The sequence below is a fragment of the Dendrobates tinctorius genome, unplaced genomic scaffold, assembly GCF_039654945.1.
Source record: "Dendrobates tinctorius isolate UK_male_01 unplaced genomic scaffold, ASM3965494v1 ptg000139l, whole genome shotgun sequence".
NCBI lineage: Eukaryota > Metazoa > Chordata > Amphibia > Anura > Dendrobatidae > Dendrobates > Dendrobates tinctorius.
Window position 1 is genome coordinate 8,285,281 of NW_027361807.1, and position 24,459 is coordinate 8,309,739.

At 41.7% G+C, this 24,459-nt stretch overlaps 1 protein-coding gene across 5 annotated transcripts; it reads left to right on the top strand.

The window, feature by feature from the left end:
- The first annotated feature begins 1,584 nt into the window (after positions 1-1,584).
- On the top strand, positions 1,585-24,253 carry FGFR4 (fibroblast growth factor receptor 4). 5 transcript variants are annotated; one of them, XM_073544999.1, is made up of 18 exons: positions 1,585-1,674; positions 4,980-5,128; positions 6,563-6,817; positions 10,717-10,809; positions 11,136-11,302; positions 11,404-11,527; positions 12,077-12,267; positions 14,093-14,231; positions 14,517-14,710; positions 14,918-15,063; positions 15,561-15,682; positions 18,940-19,050; positions 19,191-19,381; positions 19,998-20,120; positions 20,208-20,278; positions 21,353-21,490; positions 22,687-22,792; positions 23,302-24,253. In XM_073544999.1, exons 2-18 carry the CDS (start codon positions 5,038-5,040, stop codon positions 23,461-23,463), a joined length of 2,424 nt encoding a protein of 807 aa, XP_073401100.1. In that variant the 5' UTR covers positions 1,585-1,674; positions 4,980-5,037; the 3' UTR covers positions 23,464-24,253. The 5 variants fall into 5 exon arrangements, with proteins under 5 accessions (XP_073401100.1, XP_073401098.1, XP_073401101.1 ...); XM_073544997.1 differs by lacking the exon at positions 1,585-1,674 and adding an exon at positions 1,724-2,073; XM_073545000.1 differs by lacking the exon at positions 1,585-1,674 and adding an exon at positions 1,724-2,073 and having other exon boundaries at positions 6,566-6,817.
- The last annotated feature ends 206 nt before the right edge of the window (positions 24,254-24,459 follow it).

A 24,459-nucleotide genomic window follows, 5' to 3' on the forward strand; every position in this document is an offset into this window, starting at 1 on the left:
TGGTTCTATACTGCTAGGAAAACTGTCCTGATTTTTAAAAAAAAAAAAGTCCCATGGAAAAAAAAAAACCCTATGGTTAAACCCAAACTAGGGTTAACGTTACGTCAATGAGTAGTGTTAGCGTTATGGATAATGCTATCATTAGGGCGAAAGTAATAAAATAGTTACGCTAAAAAAAAACTACCAAATAAACGAATTTAAAAAAAAACAACTCCCAAATGAAATAAGAAAAAAATAAAAAGAATAATAATGTATATTTTAAAATTTCATGTCTAATGGTTTAGGGGGCGCAAAATCCATGTCTTCCCTACACAGCTGTGCGTGAGCCCTTGAGGTTCTCCATGACACTTTATTGTGAATGATGACAGATTTTGAGGCCAGAGCTATAATGAATTTTAAGGCCACATTCACACGTTCAGTATTTGGTCAGTTTTTACCTCAGTATCTGTAAGCCAAAACCAGGAGTGTGACAGTCAGAGGAAAAGTATAATAGAAACCCGTCACCACTTCTGGATTTATCACCCACTCCTGGTTATGGCTTACACATACTGAGGTAAAATGCTGAGGTAAAATGCTGAGGTAAAATGCTGAGGTAAAATTCTGACGTGTGAACGTGGCCTTACACTAATCATTTTGTCTATGGAGTTATAATCATTTGGATCTCACACTTGAAATCATTAGGCCTGTTTCACACATCCGTTTGTGTCCATCAGTCAAAATCCGCCGTTTTGCAAAAAAAAAAACGGATCCGCCATTTTTCTTGGCGGATCCGTTTTTTTACCCATTGAGTTGCATTACCGGCGGATCTTGACGGATGGCCATCCATTGGATCCGTTTTTTTGCGGATCCGCCAAAATTTTTACGGCCGCCGACATGCCCGAACGGACCATGCAACGTTTTTTCGGGCAGCCGGATCCGCATTTGTCACTGCGCATGCCCGAAAGACTTCACTCAGCCGCAAATTTAACCCTAAACTCTGTTCTGGCGGCTGAAAAATTTCTCTCTCCCCCCCCCCCCCAGGCAGTGGTTCCTTTAAAATTCTTCCTTTGACGGATCCGTTAAAATATCGGCCCGGTGCGAAACGTTGTGGTCAGTACAGGAACGGATCCGTTATCCGCCATTTTAGCGGATTTTGACTGACCAAAAAAACTGATGTGTGAAACAGGCCTTATCTGCTCCATTTGCCCAACTTCTTGCCATTTATAAGACATATTTTCTTCTCGGTCATTAATGGTGAAAACCACGACTGTAGTTATATTTTTTTATTATAGTGCAAGAATGATACATGAGGTAATGCAAAAGCGCCATACTTTCCACACAGCAAACGGTTTTCTGTAGGACATATCCTTGACATGAAAGGAAAAATGTATGTTCCTTTCGTGACAAAAATGATACATTTGGAAATCTTCACTTCAATGTGCAGGGCAGTCGCCATTATTGGTGCCAGGCTCCATGTTGGTGAAGATGTTTGTGAGCTGGCACTGCCTGTGACAATGAGCCACCCTGGTCCCTCACATAACTGCTAGGAATGTCATCATTAGGTCCAGGGCTATTGTACGGAGAGGCTGGAGCCATGCTGGGACTCAGAAAGCCCTGAGCTGGCCAGCAAAGTGAAGCAGTTTAATCCTCCCGCACAAAGATGGGGGAGAAGTTAGCTAATTTGAGTGTGAAAGGGTGAGGAGAATGGGGGGGGAGGGCAGTGAATAAACCCAGAGGAGGGAGGGCGAGCAGGGCCTGGGGGCGGTGATTGTGGTGGGATTCCCTGCAGCATTGCCCCCTATAGTCCATTGTTACTGCTGTGGGGGGGAGAGGACACTTCGTGCGTGTAACCTGAGACGGCGTGTGTGGAGGAGCGCGCACTAGGCTGCTGCTGTACGGGCACATAGGAGCTGGCACAGGGCGGCCACTACAGGCTGGAGCCCCTGCACCGCTCCGGTCCGGCGGGATTTTGCTTTGGGGACGGAGGCGCAGGATATTTGGCGCATGAGGAGGATTTGTCGCACTGGAGCTGTTTACAATGAAGGATTTATGGTGACGAGACACCTCTCATCACCGGGGAGAGCCAATAATCAGGTGAGGGGCTTCTACACTGTGCTGTGGGGGCAGTGGGCACCGTGACATGTGCCCGGACTCTCCACTACCCCTCTCTGTGGGGAGACACTGTCCTCCGATATGGGATGGGGGACCCCTGTGTCCTATGGCAATGCTGCCCTGCGGCTGGCTACTTGGTGGGCTGAAATGGCTCTTTATTTGGGGTCAGTGGCTTTTCTGTGCATGTGTGATCGCAGAGGTTGTTGGCTATTGATTATACTAAAGTGGCTACTAATTTGGGACACGTGTAGGATGATGGGGACTGTAGAAGTTCTATGTGACTAGCTACTAATATGGGATCGTTAGCGGTTATATGCACCTATAGTCATGGCAGAAGTTTTATGTAGTTGGCTATTGATTATACTAAAGTGGCTACTAATTTGGGGCATGTGTAGGATGATGGTGACTGTAGACTGTGTATGTGACTCGCTACTTTATTATACTGATGTGGGATCGGTTGTTATGTGCATGATTATATGATCATAGTGGCTGCAGAAATTGCAACATAGTGGCTGTTGATTATTGTGCAGTGGCTACTGGTTACGGGTTAGTTACCATTATGCTCACCTACAGGATCATGGTGACTGCAGAAATTGGCTATTGTGAAGTGGCTACTGATTTAGGATCAGTTGTCATTATGTGCCCCTATATGATCATACTAACGTCACATCACTGGCTATTTATTATACTGAACTGGCTACTGGTTTGGGATCAGTTGTCATTATGTGTCCCTATATAATCATACTAACTTCACATCGTTGGCTATTGATTATTATGAAGCGGCTACTGACTTGGGATCAGTTGTCATTATGTGCCCCTATATGATCATACTAACGTCACAACACTGGCTATTTATTATTTATTATACTGAACTGGCTACTGGTTTGGGATCAGTTGTCATTATGTGCCCCTGTATAATCATACTAACTTCACATCGTTGGCTATTAATTATTGTGAAGCGGCTACTGATTTGGGATCAGTTGCCATTATGTGTCCCTATATGATCATACTACACGTTGTTGGCTATTGATTATTATGAAGCGGCTACTGACTTGGGATCAGTTGCCATTATGTCCACCTATAGTGCTGACAGACGTTTCGAGTAATTGGCTATTGATTATGACAGACTGTATTGGATCTTGCTGGCTATTGACTATTCTGAAGTGGCTACTCATTTGGGTTCATATGCCATTATGGTCACCTTACGTAATGGCAGAAGCTTTGTATCATTGGCTGTGTATTATACTAAAGTGGCTTCTCCTTCTGGTCAATGATTCTTGGACTCTTGGCATTTTAGAAAGCTTGACCCTATGGTAATCCATGTGACTAGGTACAGGTTGATGGCTAGCCTGGCTCCAGAAGTGGCATTGCTCTTGGTACCAGTGCTGGCATGTTAGTGGCAGGGTCTGGCGATCTCTGGGGTTTGCCTTGTCTGATTTTCGGTTTACTTCTCCTTATCTCTGCTGATTACTGTGCTGCTCTGTGTAAACTCTCACTCTGGTGCCATAGCTATTCTGTCAATCTATAACCAGGGTAGCCTTGGCGCACAAAGGCCTTTGTGGTTTTGTGTTCAAAGATTAAGCTGGAGCCCCGGTCCCTGCCGCTAGTTACACATTGATATCCCTTGGAATGCAGGGACTGGAGGGGAATTCTACCCCCACCTACATACAGTTAATTTCTCTATTCCCTAATGTTCCTGCTGGCCGATCTACTGGACAAGGGGATCGGTGATCTAATGAGAAATCGAGATCTGCTCTGTATACTGTGTGTATGGTGTAATCTCACATCTGTGTTCCCAAATCCAGTGGATTCCAGAATGCAAGGGGAATTACGGTGTTAAATCTGATTCGATATCTGGTGTGCCATGATTTGAAGTGGATTCTGAAGCTTTCCATAAGTGGATCCCAAGCCGCAATGACCCAATGTCATTTTACTTCAGGTTGGAAGCCATCCGTGGATATATTGGAGTCAACTTTACACTGAAATCAATGGACTTGGCAGACTGGGTTTAATGCACGTCTGATCAGGGGTTTTCTTTTTTTTTTCGCAGATGAAACAGATTTCTGTCAGATCCATTGGCCATCTACACATGCCAATGTGGGTTAATATTGGGCAAAAGTTGGTTAGGTGTCCCATTCTATGTCCTTCTACAGTTTAATATTCATCTGATTGGATAGAAATTGGTCAGATATGATTCTATAGAATAATCTGTAAATCATCTGATTGGACAGTAATTGGTAAGATATCGTAATGTTATCGTTCTATAATTTGATATTTGACCAATTGGTCTAATTGAAACTATCTTTATCATTAGATTAATATTGGTCTGGCTGGACAGAAGTTGGTCAGATATCAGATTCGAATTCATTCCATAATTTGATATTCGTGTGATCGTACAGAGCTTGGTGAGATATCCCATTGTAGATTAGATTAATATTGGTCTGATTGGACAGAAGTTGGTCAGATATCGGATTCTATATCATTCTATAATTTGATACTTGGTATGGGCAGAAATTGGTCAGATATCCTATTGCTACGATGTTCTATGAGATTGATAGTCATCTGATTGCACAGAGGTTGGTCAGATATCGGATTCTATAATTAGATTAATATTGATCTTATTGGACAGAAGTTGGTCAGATATCTAATATGCCATAAATAGATTGATATTGATCTTATCAAAAGTTGGTCAGATTCTATATCATTCTATAAATAAGCCAGGTGGACGGCTGTTGGCTGAATGATGCTTCGACCGGTTATTCAGCCAACAGCTGTCTCCGCCATGCGCAGGAGCGCTAGTTCTGCCCCGAGCTCCTAATACCTAATGTGAATTTTCTGACCATATTTCGTAAAGATAAGTGATTTATTCCCCCCCCTTTCTTTTTCAGCCCATCCACGCTTCTTTGCATACACGTCCTCCTGTCGACTCTCTAAAAAGTCCTTACCATGCAGCAGCTGGGAAGAAGTCTGATGTGTCTTCTGACCTTCACCTTAACATCCTGTAGACCAGCAACACCAGAAGAAGGAAGCTTAAAAGGTAATTTAAAAGAGGAAAGAAGAAGAAATCCTTCAAAATCTTCCAAAGATTGGATAAAATGATATAGAAGTCCCGGTGGTTTGCTCGGCATTTAGTTCTAAGTTCTTGAGGCTTGGAAGTCCTGATGGAAAATCATCAACAGTCCTCACTAGAAGTAAAGCTCCACATAAATGTAATGGCATGATGAGAAATATTCGCTTCGCTTCCCTCCTCATGTATTTTTCTTGGTGATGGTAAAGTATGACATTTACCGCTGACGACATTTTGAATCATGAAGGGTTCTGACCTAAGAAGCATTTTTCCTTTGGTCAGAAGAGATCATTGCTAATACTTGAGCTGTTAGTCATTTTTGTTAAAATCATTTGGTTGGTTAAAGATAAACCTTGCATCTGTAGTCACCTTGAAGGGAATCTTGTCAGCAGGTTATGCTAATATAATCAGAGAGCAGCGTAATATTGGACAAGAGTCATATTCCAAGGATGTGTCACTTATTATGCCATGGGCTGTAGGTTTCATACACTCAGCATCAGATTATCTCTGCAGGACTATGTCTCATATGCACAGCAGTCAGGCTAATTTGTGTAACCACGCCCCACCACTGACTGACAGCTTGCTGACAATGCACAGTATACACGGGGGTCTGCCACTCAGGGGGTGTTAATGGGGTTATAGGCTGCTCACCTACATCAGAGAAAACTGCACCAAGCAGCCCAGTAAGTTCTACATTGTTGGAATTAGGCCCTCTTTCCCTGCTGACAGATTTCCTTTCACATTTATTTGACAACTGTCTGAACCCAACCAACGCCAAATAATTATTCTAGTAAGTCTGGACATTTTTCAATGATACTACAATGGGAAGGACTTTTTTTTTTTTTTTTTCCTAAAGTTCTCCACTGACTTCTGATATACTGCATAATGGGGAAACAGGATGTTTCTTGCTGAGGTTGAATATGAAATATGCTTAAAATAGTCAATATCTTGTTTCCTGTGATTGAGTCTCTTGATCACACAAGTCTTATTGCGTTACACCAAGAGATGTATTTCTAGGTCAAAAGGTGACCGTGAGGTCAAAAGACAAGTTCAGGATGGTAAAGTTGGCTGAGGTGTGAGAAACGTCACCCCTCTGGAGTGTGTCTTTTTCACACTGAGACCCCAAAAAAACAAGAGTTCATCTAATGGTTAAATAAACACAAGTGTGTACTGGGAGTGGCACTATGGGGGTGAAAGAATTGAGTCGCCTGTTTATGACTTGGCACTGTGAAATCCTGTATCTTGGGAGTGTTACTATTGGGGTTAAGGGATCGGGTCATGTACTTGACTGGTGCCTAATAAGCTTCCCTGGATATTTCTATAATTAAATACATTTTAGAACTTTTGATCTATCCATAATTCTATGGCGAGAAAATATTGAAAATATTCACAACCCTTTTCCAGCAGAGTCCTCACCTGAGCTTGAAGAACATCATCTTCTTGACCCCGGAAATGGTTTGCGTCTTTCCTGTGACACCAATTCTAGTAGTAGCATTAATTGGTATAGAGAACAGGAGCGGCTAAAGACAGGAGGCAAGATACGTTTAGAAGGCTATGTTTTGGAAATAAGGGATGTAACCTATGAAGACTCGGGACTGTATAGATGTGTGGTCCGTGGTACCGGCCAAATTCTGCGGAGGTTCTCTATATCTGTAATTGGTGAGTGTTATCAGGATTTGCAATTGGTTGATTTGTGCATTTACTGCGTTTTAATGGAATCTGCCATCAGATATTTGCTACCAAATTTGAGAGACGTATAATGTGGTGGCAAGGACCCCGATTCCAGTGATGTTACCTACTGGGCTGCTTAGGGATTGTTCACACGTTGCATTTTTGCTGCAGAAAAAAGTGTTTTACAGTACTAGCAAATGAACGAGACTTCTGAAATCTTATACACCTACTTATTTTTTGTAGAGCTAAACCATGAAAGCGGTTTTTCAAACCTGCTGCATGTCTGTTCTTTTAGAGTTTTTGCTGCGTTCTTCACATATTTAAATGAATAGAAGAAAGCCGCAGGTAAAAAAGTGCTTATTTTACGCAATGTGTTTTCTGCCAACACTTGTTTTGTTTTTTGTTTTTTGTTTTTTTTCTCCAGCAGAAGAATCTGGTGGGAATGTTACATGTGTGTGCACACACCCTTAAGTGTAGCTTTTTTTATTACATTTTGTTTTTTCAGCTAGAGATTATCACTAGTAAACCTGCTAACCAGGTAGTCCCCCCCCATACCGGTATCACTGATTTGTCAACCTTCTGCCTATGCACAGTGTACACAATAAGCTGCCAACCAGTAGTGTGGGCGGGGTTATACAGAGCTCAGTATTCTGAGAACTGCTAGATCTGCAAAAGATAAAGAAATTATTTTATAAAAAAAAAAAGCAGCCAAGAAAGTCACACATCACTGTACTCTCTCTTCTCTACCTCTATTTTGTGTGTGTGTGTGTGTACACATATATATATATATATATATATATATTTATATTACACATGCATAATTCTTTCCAGAGCTGTATGTATTTAAGAGACCACTGCACAGTTTTATAAAAATCAGCTTCTCAACATGTCTTGACAGCCATTCCATTCCAGTGTCAGTTGAATTCCAACCAGAGTACACCTCATTCTACTTAATGTGCTTCTGATTAGGTGATCACTTAAACCAAATCTTATTTAACGAAGGAAAGTATAAAAAACCCTCCTGTGGTGTTCACAATCCTCTTGCAATAGGACAAGCTGGATGGCAAAACAAGTGCTAGTAATATCCCAAAAGTAATAGGAATGAAAAAATAACTTTTAACCATGCCAATGGAATTGAAAAGTCTTGAGTGAGGAAAAGGGCTCAATTCTGACTTTACTAGCAGAGGATACAGTGAGCGTCATGTTGCCTCCATCCTTAAAATTTCTAAGACGACAGTCCATTACAAACAAGGTCAAGCAGCAGACATTGGGGACCACAAAGCTACAGACCGGCAGAGGGTGAAAGCGACTCTCCACTGACTGGGATGACCGAGATCTTATTCGAATGTCACTCAGCAACCGCAGGATGACATCAAGTGACCTACAAAAAAAAATGGCAAATGGCAGCTGGGGTGAAGTGCACGGCAAGAATAGTTCGTAACGGGCTCCTAGAGGCAGGGCTCAAGTCATGTAAAAGAAGAAAAAAGCTTTTCATCAATGAGAAGCAAAGGAGAGCCAGGCTGAAGTTTGCCAAAAGGATTGACCATAGAGGACCCCGGAGTAGGGTAATCTTCTCTGATGAGTCTAATTTTCAGCTTTGCCCCATATCTGGTTGTCTAATAGTTAGACTGAGACCTGGAGAGGCGTACAAGCCACAGTGTCTTGCACCCACTGTGAAATTTGGCGGTGAATCGGTGATCTGGGGATGCTTCAGCAAGGCTGGAATTGGGCAGGTTAATCTTTACAAAGGACATATGAATTAAGCCGCATACGAGGTTATCCTGGAAAAACAGTTGATTCCTTCTGCTCAGGCAATGTTCCCCAACTCTGAGGACTTTTTTTTTTTTTTTACAGCAGGACAACACGTCATGTCACACACCTAGGTCAATCAATGTGTGGATGAAGGACCACCACATCAACTCCATGTCATGGCCAGCCCAATCTCCAGCCCTGAACCCCATAGAAAATCTCTGGAATGTAATCAAGAGGACGATGGAAAGTCACAAGCCATCAAACAAAGAACTACTGCTTAAATTTTTGCACCAGGAGTGGCATAAGGTCACCCAAAAGCAGTATGAAAGACTGGAAAGCATGCCAAACGCATGAAAGCTGTGATTAAAAATCATGGTTATTCCACAAAATATTGATTTCTGAACTCTTCCTGTGTTAAAACATTAGTATTGTTTCTAAATGGTTACGAACTTGTTTTCTTAGCATTGTTTGAGGTCTGCAAGCACTGCATTTTGCTGTTATTTTGACCATTTCTCATTCTCTGAAAATAAATACAAAATTTAGTGCTTGGAAATCCGAAGACATGTCAGTAGTTTATAGCATAAAAGAGCAATTTACATTTTACTCAAATCTAATATATAGAGCTCAATGTGTGTGTGTGTGTGTGTGTGTGTGTGTGTGTGTGTGTGTATGTCCGGGATTGGCATCTGCACCGTCGCAGGTACAGCCACAAAATTTGGCACAGTCACACGTCTGGACCCTGAGAGCGTCATAGGCTATGTCGTGAGGCAAAATTTTAACCCCGCGCGTTCCAATTGACCAAACAATTTTGCCCCTATCTACATAATGGGGGAAAAAGTGTGAGCGCATCAAGCCCCGCCCCTCATAATGATGTCATAATGGTTTCCATGGCGAAGCTGATTCATCATAAGTTGCAAGCCCCGCCGCTCATGATGTCATAATGGTTGACTATGGGATGGAGGATGTGTGATGGGTATATGGGCACAGGTCTATGGGATCGTGGATATGTATGATGGGTATATGGGCACGGGACTATGGGATGGAGGATAATTATAATTTGCTATAACTAACCACAGTTAGTTACTATGCCCGGGTAGCGCCGGGCTCTTTAGCTAGTATACTTATAAGGCCGGGGTCACACTGGCGAGGAATACGGCCGAGTGAGAGGCGCTAAAAGCACGCATTAGACACGGACCAATGATTCTCTATGGGGTCCCTCGCACCAGCCGTATATTTCTCATCCGTATTCTATGCTCCGTGCCAATCGCAGCATGCTGCGATTGTCAGCGTACTACGGCCGTAGTACGCCAATGCAAGTCTATGGGTGCGCAAAAAATACGGATTACACACGGACCACACATGTGACTTGCGAGAAATACGCACCAGGTGTCTTTTAGCAAAGCCGGCAATTCAGTGCGCTATACAGTAAACTCACACTGACAGGTTTAAGAAAGAAAGAATAGATATATATACACATAAAATACATATATACACGCATTCTATGTGTCTATATCTATTCTTTCATTTCTTTATTAAAACTGTCATAGGGCTCCATTATATGTCCATTTTGCAAGCCTGCGAGAAAATCTCGCCATACGGATTGCATACGGATGCCATACGGATTACATACGGATGCTTACATGCGCAAAATACGCAACCACACCTTGATTATGGATGACATACGGAGCACTGTTTAGGGGTCTGTCATCCGTATTACGCATGTAAAATACTGACCATATTTTGCGCAGGTTAGTGTGACTCCAGCCTATAGAGAAAAATCAGACAAAGTGAAAATTTTGCAGTGGTCTCTTAATTTTTGCCAGTGTGTACATATTTATAGATAGAGCTCTAAACAGTGCCGATAATGTATGTAAAGCCCTGTGGAATTGCGCTATATAAGTGAGTAAATAAATACATGTTACAGGGACAACGCTCAGCATTCTTATTTAATGCATCGTATACAGGCCTTTCTTTCTCACTGAATCTGCCTTTAAGGCAGTGCTAATTTGTTCTAGCAGGATGTTCATGACCTGTAAAGCCTCATATAATTATGCATTGTTGCTACTAATATTAGGATTAAAAGAACAATGCCTTTGAGGCTCCCTGTTCTTCATATTGTTTTCTGTGGTTCTCAGATTCAGAATCATCTGGGGATGAAGATGATGAGGATGGCCGCAGGGATGATTTCCAGGGTGATGTGAGCGAAGAACCTGAGGATCCCTACAAAGGTGAGTGCTGGCCTGTCAGAATTACTAATTAGAGGTTATAATGACCTCCCTCCTTACAATCAAGGCAATAAACTCTAATCTTGGTGTATAGCAGACGTTGTCCACATACCAAACCGCAGACTGTCTGTGATGGCCTGAGAGATGAGCCTGTGACCTCTGCCCTGGGGTTTACAGATAAGCAGAGCCTACCTACTGAGTAGTGTTGTGTGTTCAGTAGTATTTCACTGCCGTAAATACTTTATCCATCTAGTTAGTAGTCCTAGAAGTATTCGCATAGCTCTTTCATCAGCAGACATTGATGCTTAATGATGGTTTTTGTCTTTCAGCACCAAATTGGACCCATCCACGCCGTATGGAGAAAAAGTTGTATGCTTTACCGGCTGGCAGTACTGTGAAGTTTCGCTGTGCAGCCGGTGGCAGCCCCCTCCCAACCATTCGATGGATGAAAAATGGAAAAGAGTTCAGAGGGGAGCATCGTATAGGGGGTATTCAGGTGAGCCTGAACACTGAAAAATGACGGCTTAGTAACAGCAATTTATGCCATCATGTAGTCTTCACGTAATGAATAAAATTCTATTGATTTCTCCCTTCTAGCTAAGGCACCAGCATTGGAGTCTGGTCATGGAGAGCGTAGTGCCTTCAGACCGCGGCAACTACACTTGCGTGGTGGAGAACAAGGTTGGCAGTATCAGCTATACGTACATATTAGATGTGCTTGGTAAGTAGACTTATGCCATATTTCTTTGTAATGTCGAAGTGCTCTTTAGCTATGACAAGGGGTAATTTTTGGGAGGTTACATGGAGAAATGGGCATCTAATTGTGTCTGGCATATGCGAGCAGGCCCTAAAAATAACCGATGGTGTCCTAGCTCTGTGCTCGGACCTTCTGGAACTTCAAAGTCAATAAGATACTATTTGTATCATAAAACTAATGAGGGCCCTTATCTGCTCTCTAGCCGGCCCTCTGATTAGCTACTACAATGTCTACCTATCTGCCTTTATTGAGATACTGTCTACACTGCAGTCCATCTTTTATGGCTGTTTGTCCTCTTAATGCTAACATTAGATTTTGTATGCGGTCTCGCTTTCACGAGTCATGTTACAAAATCTTTTTATAAGTGTAAATTTATCTCCAGACTTTGAACTGTAATTTCAAACTGACTTTATTAAGGGCAATCAGTTGTAAATGGATGACCGTAATGTAGTATCATACCTGTGCTTTATTTATCCGCACTAACTTTTATTTTCCTTTCTGTGGTCCCCAAAGAGAGGTCCTCGCACAGACCGATCCTGCAAGCCGGACTACCAGCAAATACCACTGCTCGAGTGGGCAGTGACGTGGAGTTCCTGTGTAAGGTGTACAGTGATGCTCAGCCACACATCCAGTGGCTCAAACACATTGAAGTGAATGGTAGCCGCTTTGGCCCTGATGATGCACCCTACGTACAAATCCTTAAGGTAGATTTGTCTCTAGTGTTTGGTCCTTTACATTTATCAGTAACTTTTCAGTTTATGTTTAGACTCAAACTGAACATGTCACGTTTATACATGCAGTCCGATCTGAGGACATCATGGTCTTGAGAAGGGGGAAGCTGAGCAGAATGATATATAGGTTTGTGGGAAAAGATTTAGAAAAACTTGTATTTTATGCTTTGAAATCCCTAATGCTTGTATGTATAAGTCCAGTGGGCAGTCCTACTAGTCATTGATCGTTATCTGCATGCACAGTCACACAGGAGTGACTGTTAATCACTCAATAGGACTGCTCCCTGGACTCAAGATTTTCATTAAATTAAATACAAGTTTTGCCAATTCCTTTCTAAAATTTATATTAATCTGATCTGCTCCTCCTGCTCTACAACACCTCATGCATGCAGATCAAGATACTATTTTCAATATGACGTGTTCCCTTTAAGATTTTGAGATTTGATCACTACCTGAAAATCTCTTAATGTCGTTAGATGTTAACTTGATGCCGTGAATGTATTAGGGCTAAATATTCACTTAAGGGGGCTTTACACATAGCGATATCGTTAGCAATATCGCTAAAGCGTCACCAATTTTGTGATGCAGCAGCGATATTGCTAGCGATATCGCTATGTGTGATACTTGAGTCCGACCGGCTCTCCCACTGGCTATCGCTGATCGCGCGAGATCGTCCACGTCCGTTTCTCGTCGGCCGCTTCCTGCTGGCGCCGACGAGTGACGCGCGCGGGAGGACATCCTCATCGCCACGTCTGAAAGGTAAGTAACGACCGCTGCTGCGTCACTGTGAGATCTGCCTGATTGGCAGCTCACTAGCGACCATTTAGCGATGCACCAGCGATCCTGACCGGGTCGTATCGTTGTCGGGATCGCTGGTGCATCGCTAAATGTAAAGGGGGCTTTACAGTAGTCATTTTGTAATTAGTTCAATGTGTAATCTGTTCAGTCTCCTCGGCCTAATGCAATCACTAACTACTAACTTTCTCAGGGAGCATTGCACCTAGGATTTCACTGATTGAGCGCCTTTGCCGGCTGCCGCAGTGTTTTCTTTGATTGGTCTCCCTGAGGTCAGTGATTGTTTCGTGATGTTTCTCTATAAAAATGACATTTAAGCCCCCGTCACACATAGCGATCTCACTAGTGAAATCGCTGCTGAGTCACAATTTTTGTGACGCTACTGCGATCTCACCAGCGAGTTAGCTGTGTGACACCTATCAGCGACCGCCCCCCCCCCCCTGCCGGTATCGCTGATCGTTGTTGGAAAGCCCTGGACATTTTTTTTGGATCGCTGGTCTCCCGCTGGCCAGCACGCATCGCTGCGTGTGACAGGCTGGAGACCAGCGATCAGCTGATAACTAAGGTAAACGCAGGGTTTCTAAGCAGCGCGCTGTGCTTAGAAACCCTCTGTGTACGTTAGTTACCAGTGCCCTAATGCAAGGAGCTGGTAAACAAGGTACACATCGGGTTTCTAAGTGACGCATGCCCCTTAGAAACCCGATGTGTACCTTAGATACCAGCTCCCTGCATCAGCGCCCTGGTAACTAAAGTACACAGTGACGCCGCGCGCTCGGCATCGCTGGTGCTGATCGCTGGTGAAGCTGTCTGTTTGACAGCTCACCAGCGATCATGTAGCGACTCACCAGCGATCCTGACAAGTTGATATCATTGTCGGGATCGCTGGTGAGTCGCTATGTGTGATGGGGCCCTTACGTTTCCTACTTAAGTAAGATACCTTGTATTTCATATTAGTTGCATTTGTTATATTTCTGCATGTTTTCTTTTTTTTTCTTTTCTTTAGACTGCAGATATCAACACTACAGAAATCGAGGTGCTTCATCTGCGGAACATCACAATGGAAGACGCTGCAGAATACACATGTCTAGCAGGAAATTCAATTGGTCTCTCTTATCAGTCTGCTTGGCTGACCGTTCTGCCTAGTAAGTAAAGAGAGCCTGTGAACCTGTGGGGGAATGTGTGTATGTATTATTTCTATGTAAAGTTCGTAGTAATTAAATATACAATTGTAACTTCAGCCAAAGCACATCTGTAAAGGAAGTCTTGAGCTATCATTTCAAGTTGTGATTTGGTCAGAGTAGGAGGAAATATGTGGGTGAGACTCTCCTAACAGATGGGAATAGCTAAGGAGGGAGACAAAGGCCATAAAGAAGGTCAAGGTCACAGATGTGGCACTGACCCCCTGTCTATTTTCCTCTCTCCCACAGATGAAGACCTCTTGGAGGAGGCAGAGCCTGCAGAGTCCAGATATGTGGATATAATTATATATGCTTCGGGATTTGTTGCTGTGGCAATGGCTGTTATCATTGTAATTCTGTGTCGTATGCAGACACCACACAGCAAGCAAACCTTGCTGCCACCCGCTATCCATAAGCTCACAAAGTTTCCTCTTAAACGGCAGGTAAGAAATAGCTAAACGATTATAATGGCCATTGGTATATTTTTACCCAATTATTTACTTTCCTATACCAGAAAAAAAAAGTAATGGCTTTTTCTAATATATATTGGAATCTTTTTTTGCTTTTGTTGCATTGATTTATATTGCATTTGCATCTTACAATTAAAAAGTTAGTTTGGCTGATCATTCATTAAATGCGCTCTCTAACAGTTTTCCCTGGAGTCGAGTTCCTCAGGAAAGTCCAGCGCCCCTTTGATCCGCATCACTCGCTTGTCTTCCAGCTGCGCACCAATGCTCCCTGGTGTAATGGAGGTGGAGTTACCTTTAGATGCCAAGTATGAGTTTCCCAGAGACAGGTTTGTCTTTTGTGTGTTTTTTTTTTTTTTTTTTTTCTTTTTTTTTTCTTATAAGCCAGCCAGCTAGAAACCGCTGAAGAGACAAAAATCCGCACAGTGCTTTGGTGGAAAAGTGGGTACATTTAGCTGTCTCAACTTGAAATCATTGTTCAAAATGCATGAATGTTTTGCGGTGGGTTTTTTTTTTTTATTTATTTATTTTTTTAATTTGGCAGATTAAAGGGGTTATCCAGGCTACAAGTTCAAGTCTGCTGTAACTCATACTTCCAGTCACATTCCAACTAGACCTCTTCAACCTTGCTTAATTCACTTGCATTGAGCAAGGCCATGAACGTCTAGTCAGTAACCATACCAAATGTATGAAAATGCGGCCTCGCGCTATCACTGGAGAATCCTGAGAGTGATTGCAGACTTGAAACCCAAGCATGAAGAACCTCATTATGTTTTTAGTTTCAACTACTTTTAGTTGCTCACTACTTTTTCTTTCATCTATCTAGGCTTGTTTTAGGAAAACCTTTAGGAGAGGGCTGTTTTGGACAAGTAGTAAGAGCCGAGGCCTATGGTCTTGATAAAGATCGCCCTGAAAAACCTGTAACTGTAGCTGTAAAGATGCTTAAAGGTGAGCAATTCCATGCTTTTTCTTGTGGTGCTCGATGCATATGGAAATATACAGTTGAATGAAAAAGTGTTTGCCACCTTACTGGTTTCTTCTTTTTGCATGTTTGTCACACTTAAATGTTTCAGATCACCAAACAAATTTAAATATTAGACAAGGGTAACACAAGTAAACACAAAATGCGTTTTTTAAATGAAGGTCTTTTATGAAGGGAAAAATAAATCCTAACCTAGAGGGTCCAGTGTGAAGAAGTGATTGCCACCTAAACTTAATAACTGGCTGGACCAGCCTTGGCAGCAACAACTGCAATCAAGCATTTGCAATAACTGGCAATGAGTCTTTTGAGGAATTTTGGCCCACTTATCTTTGCAGAATTGTTGTAATTCAGCCACCTTGGAGGGTTTCTGAGCATAAACTGCCTTTTTACGGTCATGCCACATCTCAATCAGGTGAAGGTCAGGTTTTTGAATAGGCCACTCCAAAGTTTTAATTTTGTTTTTCTTAAGCCATTCAGAGGTGGACTTGCTGGTGTGTTTTGGATCGTTCTGCTGCAATACCCAAGTGCACTTCTAGTTGAGGTCACGAATAATTGACTGGAGATTCTCGTTGAGGATTTTTTGGTAGACTGCAGAATTCATGTTTCCATTTATCACAGCAAGTCTTCTAGGTCCTAAAGCAGCAAAACAGCCCTAGTCCATCACACTACCACCACCATATTTTACTGTTGGTATGATGTTTCTTTTCTGAAATACTGTTACTTCTACACCAGATGTAATGGGACATACACCCTCCAAAAAGTTCAACTTTTGTATAGTCAGTCCAAAGTATTCTCCCAAAGGTCTTTTGGATCATCAAGATGTTTTCTGGCAAAACTGAGATGAGCCTTTTTGTTTTTTTTGCTCAGCTGTGGTTTTCGTCTTGGAACTCTTGTCATGCAGACCATTTTTGTCCAGTCTCTTTCTTATGGAAGATTAGAAGAATAGCAAACACTCACCTTAACTGAGGCAAGTAAGACCTGCAGTTCTTTGGGGTCTTTTGTGACTTCTTGGATGAGTTGTCGCTGTGTTCTTGGGGTAATTTTGGTTGGCCAGCCAGTCCTGGGAAGGTTCACCACTGTTCCATGTTTTCACCATTTGTAGATATTTGCTGTCACTGTGGATCTCTGGAGTCCCATAGCTTTAGAAATGGCCTTGTAACCTTTTCCAGACTGATAGATTTCAATTACTTTGTTTCTCATTTGTTCCAGAATTTATTTGGATTGCAGCATGATGTCTAGCCTTTGTGAATCTTTTAGTCTATAGCACTTTGTCAGGCAGGTCCTACTTAAGTGATTTCTTGATTGAGAACAGGTGTGGCAGTAATCAGGTCTGCATGTCGCTACGGAATTTGTACTCTGCTTCCGAAAGATGTGATAAGTGGTGGTGAGTGAATATACTCGTTGCTTGTGTTTCCCCGAGCATGCTCGGGTGGTCTCCCGGGTATTTGGAAGTCCTTGGAGACTTAGTTTCTATTGCTGCAGCTGCATAATTTGCGGCTACTTGACAGCCTGAATACATGTGGGGTTGCCTGTTTGTTAGGGAATTTTCACATGTATTCAGGCTGTCAAGTAGCCCCAAATCATGCAGCTTCGGCAATAGAAACTAAATCTCCAAGCACTTCCAAATACTCGGAGATCACCCGAGCATGCTCGGGGAAACCCAAACAACGAGCTTACTCGCTCATCACTAGTGATAAGCCACATATATAATTTATATTTTAAGGGGGGGATCACGTTTTCACACAGGGTCCTGTAGGTTTGGATTTCTTTTTTCCTTAATAATAAAGACGTTCATTTAAAAACTGCATTTTGTTTATACTTTTGTTTTCTTTGTCTAATATTTACATTTGCTTGCTGATCTGAAACATTTAAGTGTGACAAACATGCAAAGGAATAGGAAATCAGAAAGGAGGCAAGCACTTTTTCACACAACTGCATTTATAGCCAATCGCTAGATCTTATTCAGTACTGTGACCTCAGGAAAGCATTCTCTAAATTTGCTTTTGTGCTGTCGCATGGGAGTCTGATATCCTTATTCTCATTGCTCAATTTGTAATAAGGCTCTGTTCACACCAGTGTTATTGGTTTCCTTGTTCATTATTGGTCAGTTCTCATGTCCATCAATCTGATCAAGAATATTTTTATTACTGCATATACTCTTGTATAAGCCAACCCCCCCCCCCCCAAATTTTGCCACAAAAAACTGGGAAAACTTATTGACTCGCATATAAGCCTAGGGTGGAAAATGCAGCAGCTGCTGGTAAATTTCAAAAATAAAAATAGATACCAATAAAATTAATTGAGACATCAGTAGGTTAATGTTTTTGAATATCCATATTGAATCAGGTGCCCCATATAATGCTTCATACAATTCATGATGGGCCCATAAGATGCACCATACAAAATAACACCCCCTATAATGCTGCACAAAGGTTAATAATGACTCCATAGATTATGCCCCATATGCTGCCCCATAAAATACTCCATAGATTGTGCCCCATAAGATGCTCCATAGATTATGCCCCCATATGCTGCCCCCATAAGACGCTACAAGTAAAAAAAAAAAAAAAAAAAAAGACATACTCACTTTGTCAGGCGCTGGCTCAGGGCCCCGGCACCTGAGATATTCACCTGTCCCTGCTCCATCGCTGCACCCACTCTGTCGCTTCCATGTCTTCTGTCAGTGACTGTTCAGGCAGAGGGCGCAGCGTGCACTAACTACGTCACCGCGCCCTCTGACCTAAACATCACAGCCAGAGGATGCGGAGGACAGTAGCACGCAGCGATGGAGCGGGGACAGGTGAATATTGCACGTCTCTGCAGCCCCCCGCTTCTCTCGGTCTCAGGCTCTTTCCTTCAGTGGTCATGTGGTACTGCTCATTAAAGTCATGAATATGCGCATATTCATGACTTTAATGAGCGGTCACATGTGACCGCTGAAGGAAGGAGCCTGAGACCGGGTGAAGCGGGGGGGGGGCTGCAGAGATGTGCCGGGGGGACAGTATGGTCTGACACCCCCGCCCCACCGACCCCCTGACGTATATGAATCGCGTAGAAGCCGAGAGGGACTTTCAGCCCCAAAAAATGGGCTGAAAATCTCGGCTTATACTTGAGTATATATGGTATTTATATCTGTACACTTGGGCGCAAGATACTGCAGACCTGATGCTAATTATGAATTTTTTTGACCAAAGTATCCAACTTATTTCTTTTCTTTATCCAGATAACGGTAATGATAAAGACTTATCTGATCTCATCTCTGAGATGGAGTTGATGAAAGTTATAGGGAAGCACAAGAACATAATCAACCTGCTTGGTGTATGTACCCAGGAAGGTAAGTGACGTGATGTGCAAGTATAGTTTTGCTGGATTTGTAGAATAATAAAATGGACGAAGTTTGTTTTTTCTATATTTTTTTTTTTTTTTTTTTTTTCCAAGCTGTACAAAAGTGAACTTTACTATGTCTCTACTTAGGTCCCCTGTTTGTTATTGTGGAGTATGCCTCTAAGGGAAACTTGCGCGAGTTCCTGCGTGCCCGACGCCCTCCTACACCAGAAGATGCTTTTGATGTAACTAAGGTGCCTGAAGAGCTGTTGTCCTTTAAGGATCTTGTGTCCTGTGCTTATCAAGTTGCCCGTGGCATGGAATACCTAGAATCCAAAAAGGTAAGTTAAAGCATGCTGATTTGATGAAGAAATGTACTTTTTTTTTTTTTGTTACCTTTTTATATTTTTTAAAAAGATATTATACTTTTTTTTTTTATTTTTTAATATTTGAAAAAAATCTGTCACCAAACTTTTGTCACTTAATCTGAAAGTAGAATAATGTATCAGACACGACTCCGCTGATGTCACACAGTACTTGGCTTGCTGCTGTTTTGAGAAATAAACTGTTTTTATCAACAAGAGATTATCACTGGGGAACTATTAAAGCTGCTGCCATGTAGCTATCAATATTCATAAACTTTGTAGCTCCACCTATGCACAGTGCACACAGAAATCTGTTAATCGGTGGTGTGGATGGAGGTTATAGCTCAGCATTCAGAGAACTGCTATATCTGCTGCAGATAAAACTGATTAGAGAACTGCTATATCTGCTGCAGATAAAACTGATTTTATCAAAATGATAGCGTGCAGCCCAGTACGTGATACATCGCTGAAATCAGGGTCTCTGCCCTACATTATGCTGCTCTCAGATCAGGTGGGAAAAACCTGCTGATGGATTTTCTTTTATATATTTCTATTCAGACCTTGACTTTTTTTTTTTTTTTCCCTCCTAAAGTGCATACACAGAGATCTAGCAGCCAGAAATGTTCTAGTAGCTGAAGATAATGTCATGAAGATTGCAGACTTTGGCCTTGCTCGAGGGGTTCATGATATTGATTACTACAAAAAGACTAGCAATGTGAGTTATTTTTCTTTTCAGCATGCATGATTATCACGTTTTCTGGTACATCTTCCAATGTCTAATCCAAGTGACCTATTCCAATAGGGTCGACTTCCTGTGAAGTGGATGGCACCCGAAGCTCTTTTTGACCGCGTTTATACTCACCAAAGCGACATGTAAGTTTGTTTCGATTTAGAAGTGTTTAAGAATAACACTTTGCAATATAACAAGCAAATACACTGCTATTGCTAGATACAGTATTCTTTTAATCCATAATTAACCCAGTAAATTTAAGGGAGCATGTCACTTTTTCATGCTGCCCATACTATGAGCTGCATCTGTCAGCCTGCCTGCATGATTGTTGACGGGTATGTTTTTTTCTCTGCAGTATTCCAGAAAAAAAACATTTTAAAGAGCCAGCCGATGAGCATTGTGAGGCTTGCCAGGCTTCTCCCTATGCTGTATTGAAATTGGGTTTTCTCTTAAATGCTGTCTGTAGTTGTATTAGCAGCATGAATCAAGTGAAACGTTCATTTTAAAGCTACTACTTCTGCAATCTAGCATATGCTGGTCCAGACCACAGCTGTCAGACACTACAGAGAAGACAGAAGCGGTGTATCGCTTGTTTTGCCAACTCAGTGATCGCCATAAATGCAAAGAGAAGCATTGCCACTGCTGAAGTGTCTGTAGGACATAGTAATCACAAGATCCTTGGGTCTCTTCCTGGCATAACAGAGCTACTGGGTGCTAACAGTCCCAGATAATTTCTGTCACTAGGAAACTGTTTTTGCTGTAACTAGAGCGCCTATAGATGCCCCAGTTGCAGTGGGAAAAAAAATGAACAAAAAAAGAAGTATGTCTCCCAGAAATCTTTTATGATGCAAGGTACAAGTTATGTAAAAAAAAATCCCAAAAACTTGACACTTCTGCAAAAACATAATAAAGTTATAATAAGGGCCAGCCGCAAAAATATGAAAAAATGATCCAGTTATGCTGCCACCCTCTGTACGAGCACAGCAGCTTAGTGCGTGGCTACAGTATTAATCCAGAAAGTACATAAAAATGCATAAACGTTTATTTTCTCAAATTGGAAACCATTTTTTTTTAACCCGAATGTTAAAAACTTTCCACGGCTCCATACTTTTTATTTCCTAAAACTACAAAGTTAATTATAATAGAAGGTAAACTAGATTCTGAATAATATTTTTATCTTGTCAATAATAAATATTCTTTCTCTTTTTCTTAAATAGATGGTCATTCGGAATCTTAACTTGGGAGATCTTTACTCTGGGTGGTTCTCCATATCCTGGCATTCCAGTGGAGGAACTGTTCAAACTGCTACGAGAAGGACATAGAATGGACAAGCCATCAAATTGTACTCATGAGCTGTACGTATCTATTTTCAGACTTGCTATACTTTTATTTTCCAGAAAGCTACCGAAAATGTGTGCTATATATGTCGGCCATCATATTGGTTAGACATGCTTTAGTATCTTCCTTCTTGTGTGGTCTCATTTGCAATTGCGGTATTTGGGGACTGGGTAGATATTAGCAAAGTTTAGCTGACAAACCAACATGTTTGCTTTAATCTGGTGAAAGGAGACAGTTGCTTGTATTTGAGGATTGTTTTCTATAGATTGCTACTTTTTCGTTTGTATTTACACTCCTTTTTATATATAGAGATTTATCAGTCATGCCCACTCAACATAGCCCTCCCAATCACTAAGCATCTTTCATTTCACCAGAGCTGTTTAAAAGAATCTGAGCTGTGATTGGTTAATATGAGCAACAGTTTTCCCACTCCACAACACCTCAGCAGACACTGACTGGGTGGGAGAAATCTAGCATGCCTGGGAACATTAGCTCCCAGCCATTGTCTGCCCCCCAGAAAGGAGCAGAGATCACATGAGAGAAATGAATCACCCCCTCCCTGCCCATATACCCGTCACACGTCCTCCATCCCATAGGCACATCTTTCCTCTTAAAGGGATCCCGGGTATGGAAGTTAGGGAAAATCCACTCAGCGCTCTGGTTCTGACCCCAAGTCTCTCTTAAAGGGATCCCCAGTATGGAAGTTAGAGCAATTCCACTCAGCGCTCTGGTACTGACCCCAGGTTGACAGGATGATGTGGGATATTAGTGGTAGTAGTCCAGTGGCTCTGATCGGATGATGTGGGATATTAGTGGTAGTTGTCCAGTGGCTCTAGCTGCCGAGATGATGTGGCATATTAGGGGTAGTAGTCCGGTGACTCTGGCTGACTAGATGATGTGGGATATTAGGGGTAGAAGTCCGGTAGCTCTGGCTGACGGGATGATGTTGGATATTAGGGGTAGTAGTCTGGTGGCTCTATTGTAGTGAATGTGGTTATGTGGCTCATCATTATAATTTGTTATAACAAATCGTAGTTGGTTACTATGCCTGAGCAATGCTGGGCTCTTCAGCTAGTCCTAGTATAACGACCGATCTTCTCTATTTTACAACAATCTTTAATTATGTGGAGCATGTAAGAAGTAAGGGAATGTAAGACAAGGTAGCATCTTGTATAATTTATTGTGAACCATTAACGAATGGCCTCATTTTTAGGTACATGTTGATGAGGGAGTGCTGGCATGCTGTCCCATCACAAAGACCGACATTTAAACAGTTGGTAGAACTGCTCGACCGAATCCTCGCTGCTGTCTCAGAGGAGGTAAGATTTATTATTTTTATTAATATTTGTGTGTATAGTTAGATTCGCCTTTTCCCTTCCTATGAATCAAAGGCTTTTCATAGCATGGTGGAGAGAGTTTGCTCTGGCCAGTTTACATTTACTGTACTTTATCATACCAGCTTTGAGTTCTATTTTAACCTGGTTCTCATCCTGATTATCTCTGTCCTGCTTGGCTCATTCCTATTTATGCCATTTGATATGGTAAGGTTTAAATATTAGAGGTTAGGACTGTCCTGAATCGGGTCACCTTGATGCGGTGGGATGGCTTTTATGTGTTTCATGCACCATTGCTATTTATTGCAGAACATTTGCGTGATTTTTTGTTTAGTTGCCAGTGTGAACATGCACCTATACGTTGCAGGCATTCCAACTTTATATTCCAGTTCATCTCTTTAGGCTTTTAATATATATATATATATATATTATAGCATTTGATTAAAGTTATATTGTAGCCAGGTTTTAATCCTGACTTTCTCTTTTTTTCTTAGTATTTGGATTTATCAATGCCCTTTGAACAGTATTCTCCCTCCTGTGAAGACACTGCAAGCACATGTTCCTCTTCTGATGACTCTGTGTTTACCCATGACCCTGTGCCATCTCCTTTGTGCGTCTTCAACTATCACAATGTTCATTCTCATCTGGGGACCTGAAAAGCTATGAACGCTCATAAAGCAGGAGTATGGACATTAGAAATACTGCATGTACTCTTCCTGGGAACCTAATTTATTAAAGAGACCTGAACAGTGTCTAGTTTTGTAGACGCTGGTGAAACCCTGTGCTGCTTTTCTATTATGAAGTAAAGTTGGTGCTGCCCTCAAGCCACCGGATGCAAAGCCCAACTGGCTCTGTCAAGCCATGTCTGGGAATATATAGTAAGACGCCATGTTGTGGATGTGACGGACTACCATTGGCAGGAATGCTTTTCCCAGTTGTGTTCTAAAGGACGTCAGAAAGCTACTGGGGAGCACTGTGCTGCTGGGAACATGGCTTTACCTGCCTGTTAATATTCTCTGCATTTGTAATGTCAAGCTGCAATCTGGAATTACAAGTGGCTCTAAAGTGCCTGATGTTTTTATGGTTCGAAAGCTTGTAGATATTTTCTAGTAGAAATATTTATGTTCCTTTTTTTTTTTTTTTAATGTGATTTAATAGGTCATTCTCCACATGTTGAAGTGAGGACCTAAAGCCTTATTTCAGTATTTCATGGTTTCTCTTCTAGCAGCCATATAATTTATCTCCCTGATATTTTTATATTAACCTACTTTGGACTTTGAAGGATCCTCACAACCAGAATGCTTTTTATACACTATAGATATATTTAAAACAGAATATGCTCTTTTGCAGTTTACCAAAAGTTTCATATTTCAAGTTGATTTATTTTATATATTGTAAAAAAAAGTAACTTTTAATATAAAGACTTAAATTATATCAAACTAACAATTGCTTGTGAGAACTTTCTTTACCTGTTTGTTGTGGGGTTTTTTCCCCCTCCCTTTTCCCTTCTTGTAGATTTGACAGATTAACTCATTAGTAATCGAACTTTTTAACTTTTCTCAGTCATTTGATTTGGTAAGACATCAGTATGGTATGTATTCAGATCAATGGGGTTCGACTGGTGAGACAATCTTGTTGATGCCTAAACCCAA

Coding starts and splice junctions, on each gene's coding strand:
- FGFR4 (XM_073544999.1), top strand. CDS start 5,038: ATGCAGCAGCTGGGAAGAAGTCTGATGTGTCTTCTGACCTTCACCTTA. Junction 15,683..18,939: donor AGCTGTAAAGATGCTTAAAG/GTGAGCAATTCC, acceptor TTCTTTATCCAG/ATAACGGTAATGATAAAGAC. Junction 21,491..22,686: donor TCAAATTGTACTCATGAGCT/GTACGTATCTAT, acceptor CCTCATTTTTAG/GTACATGTTGATGAGGGAGT.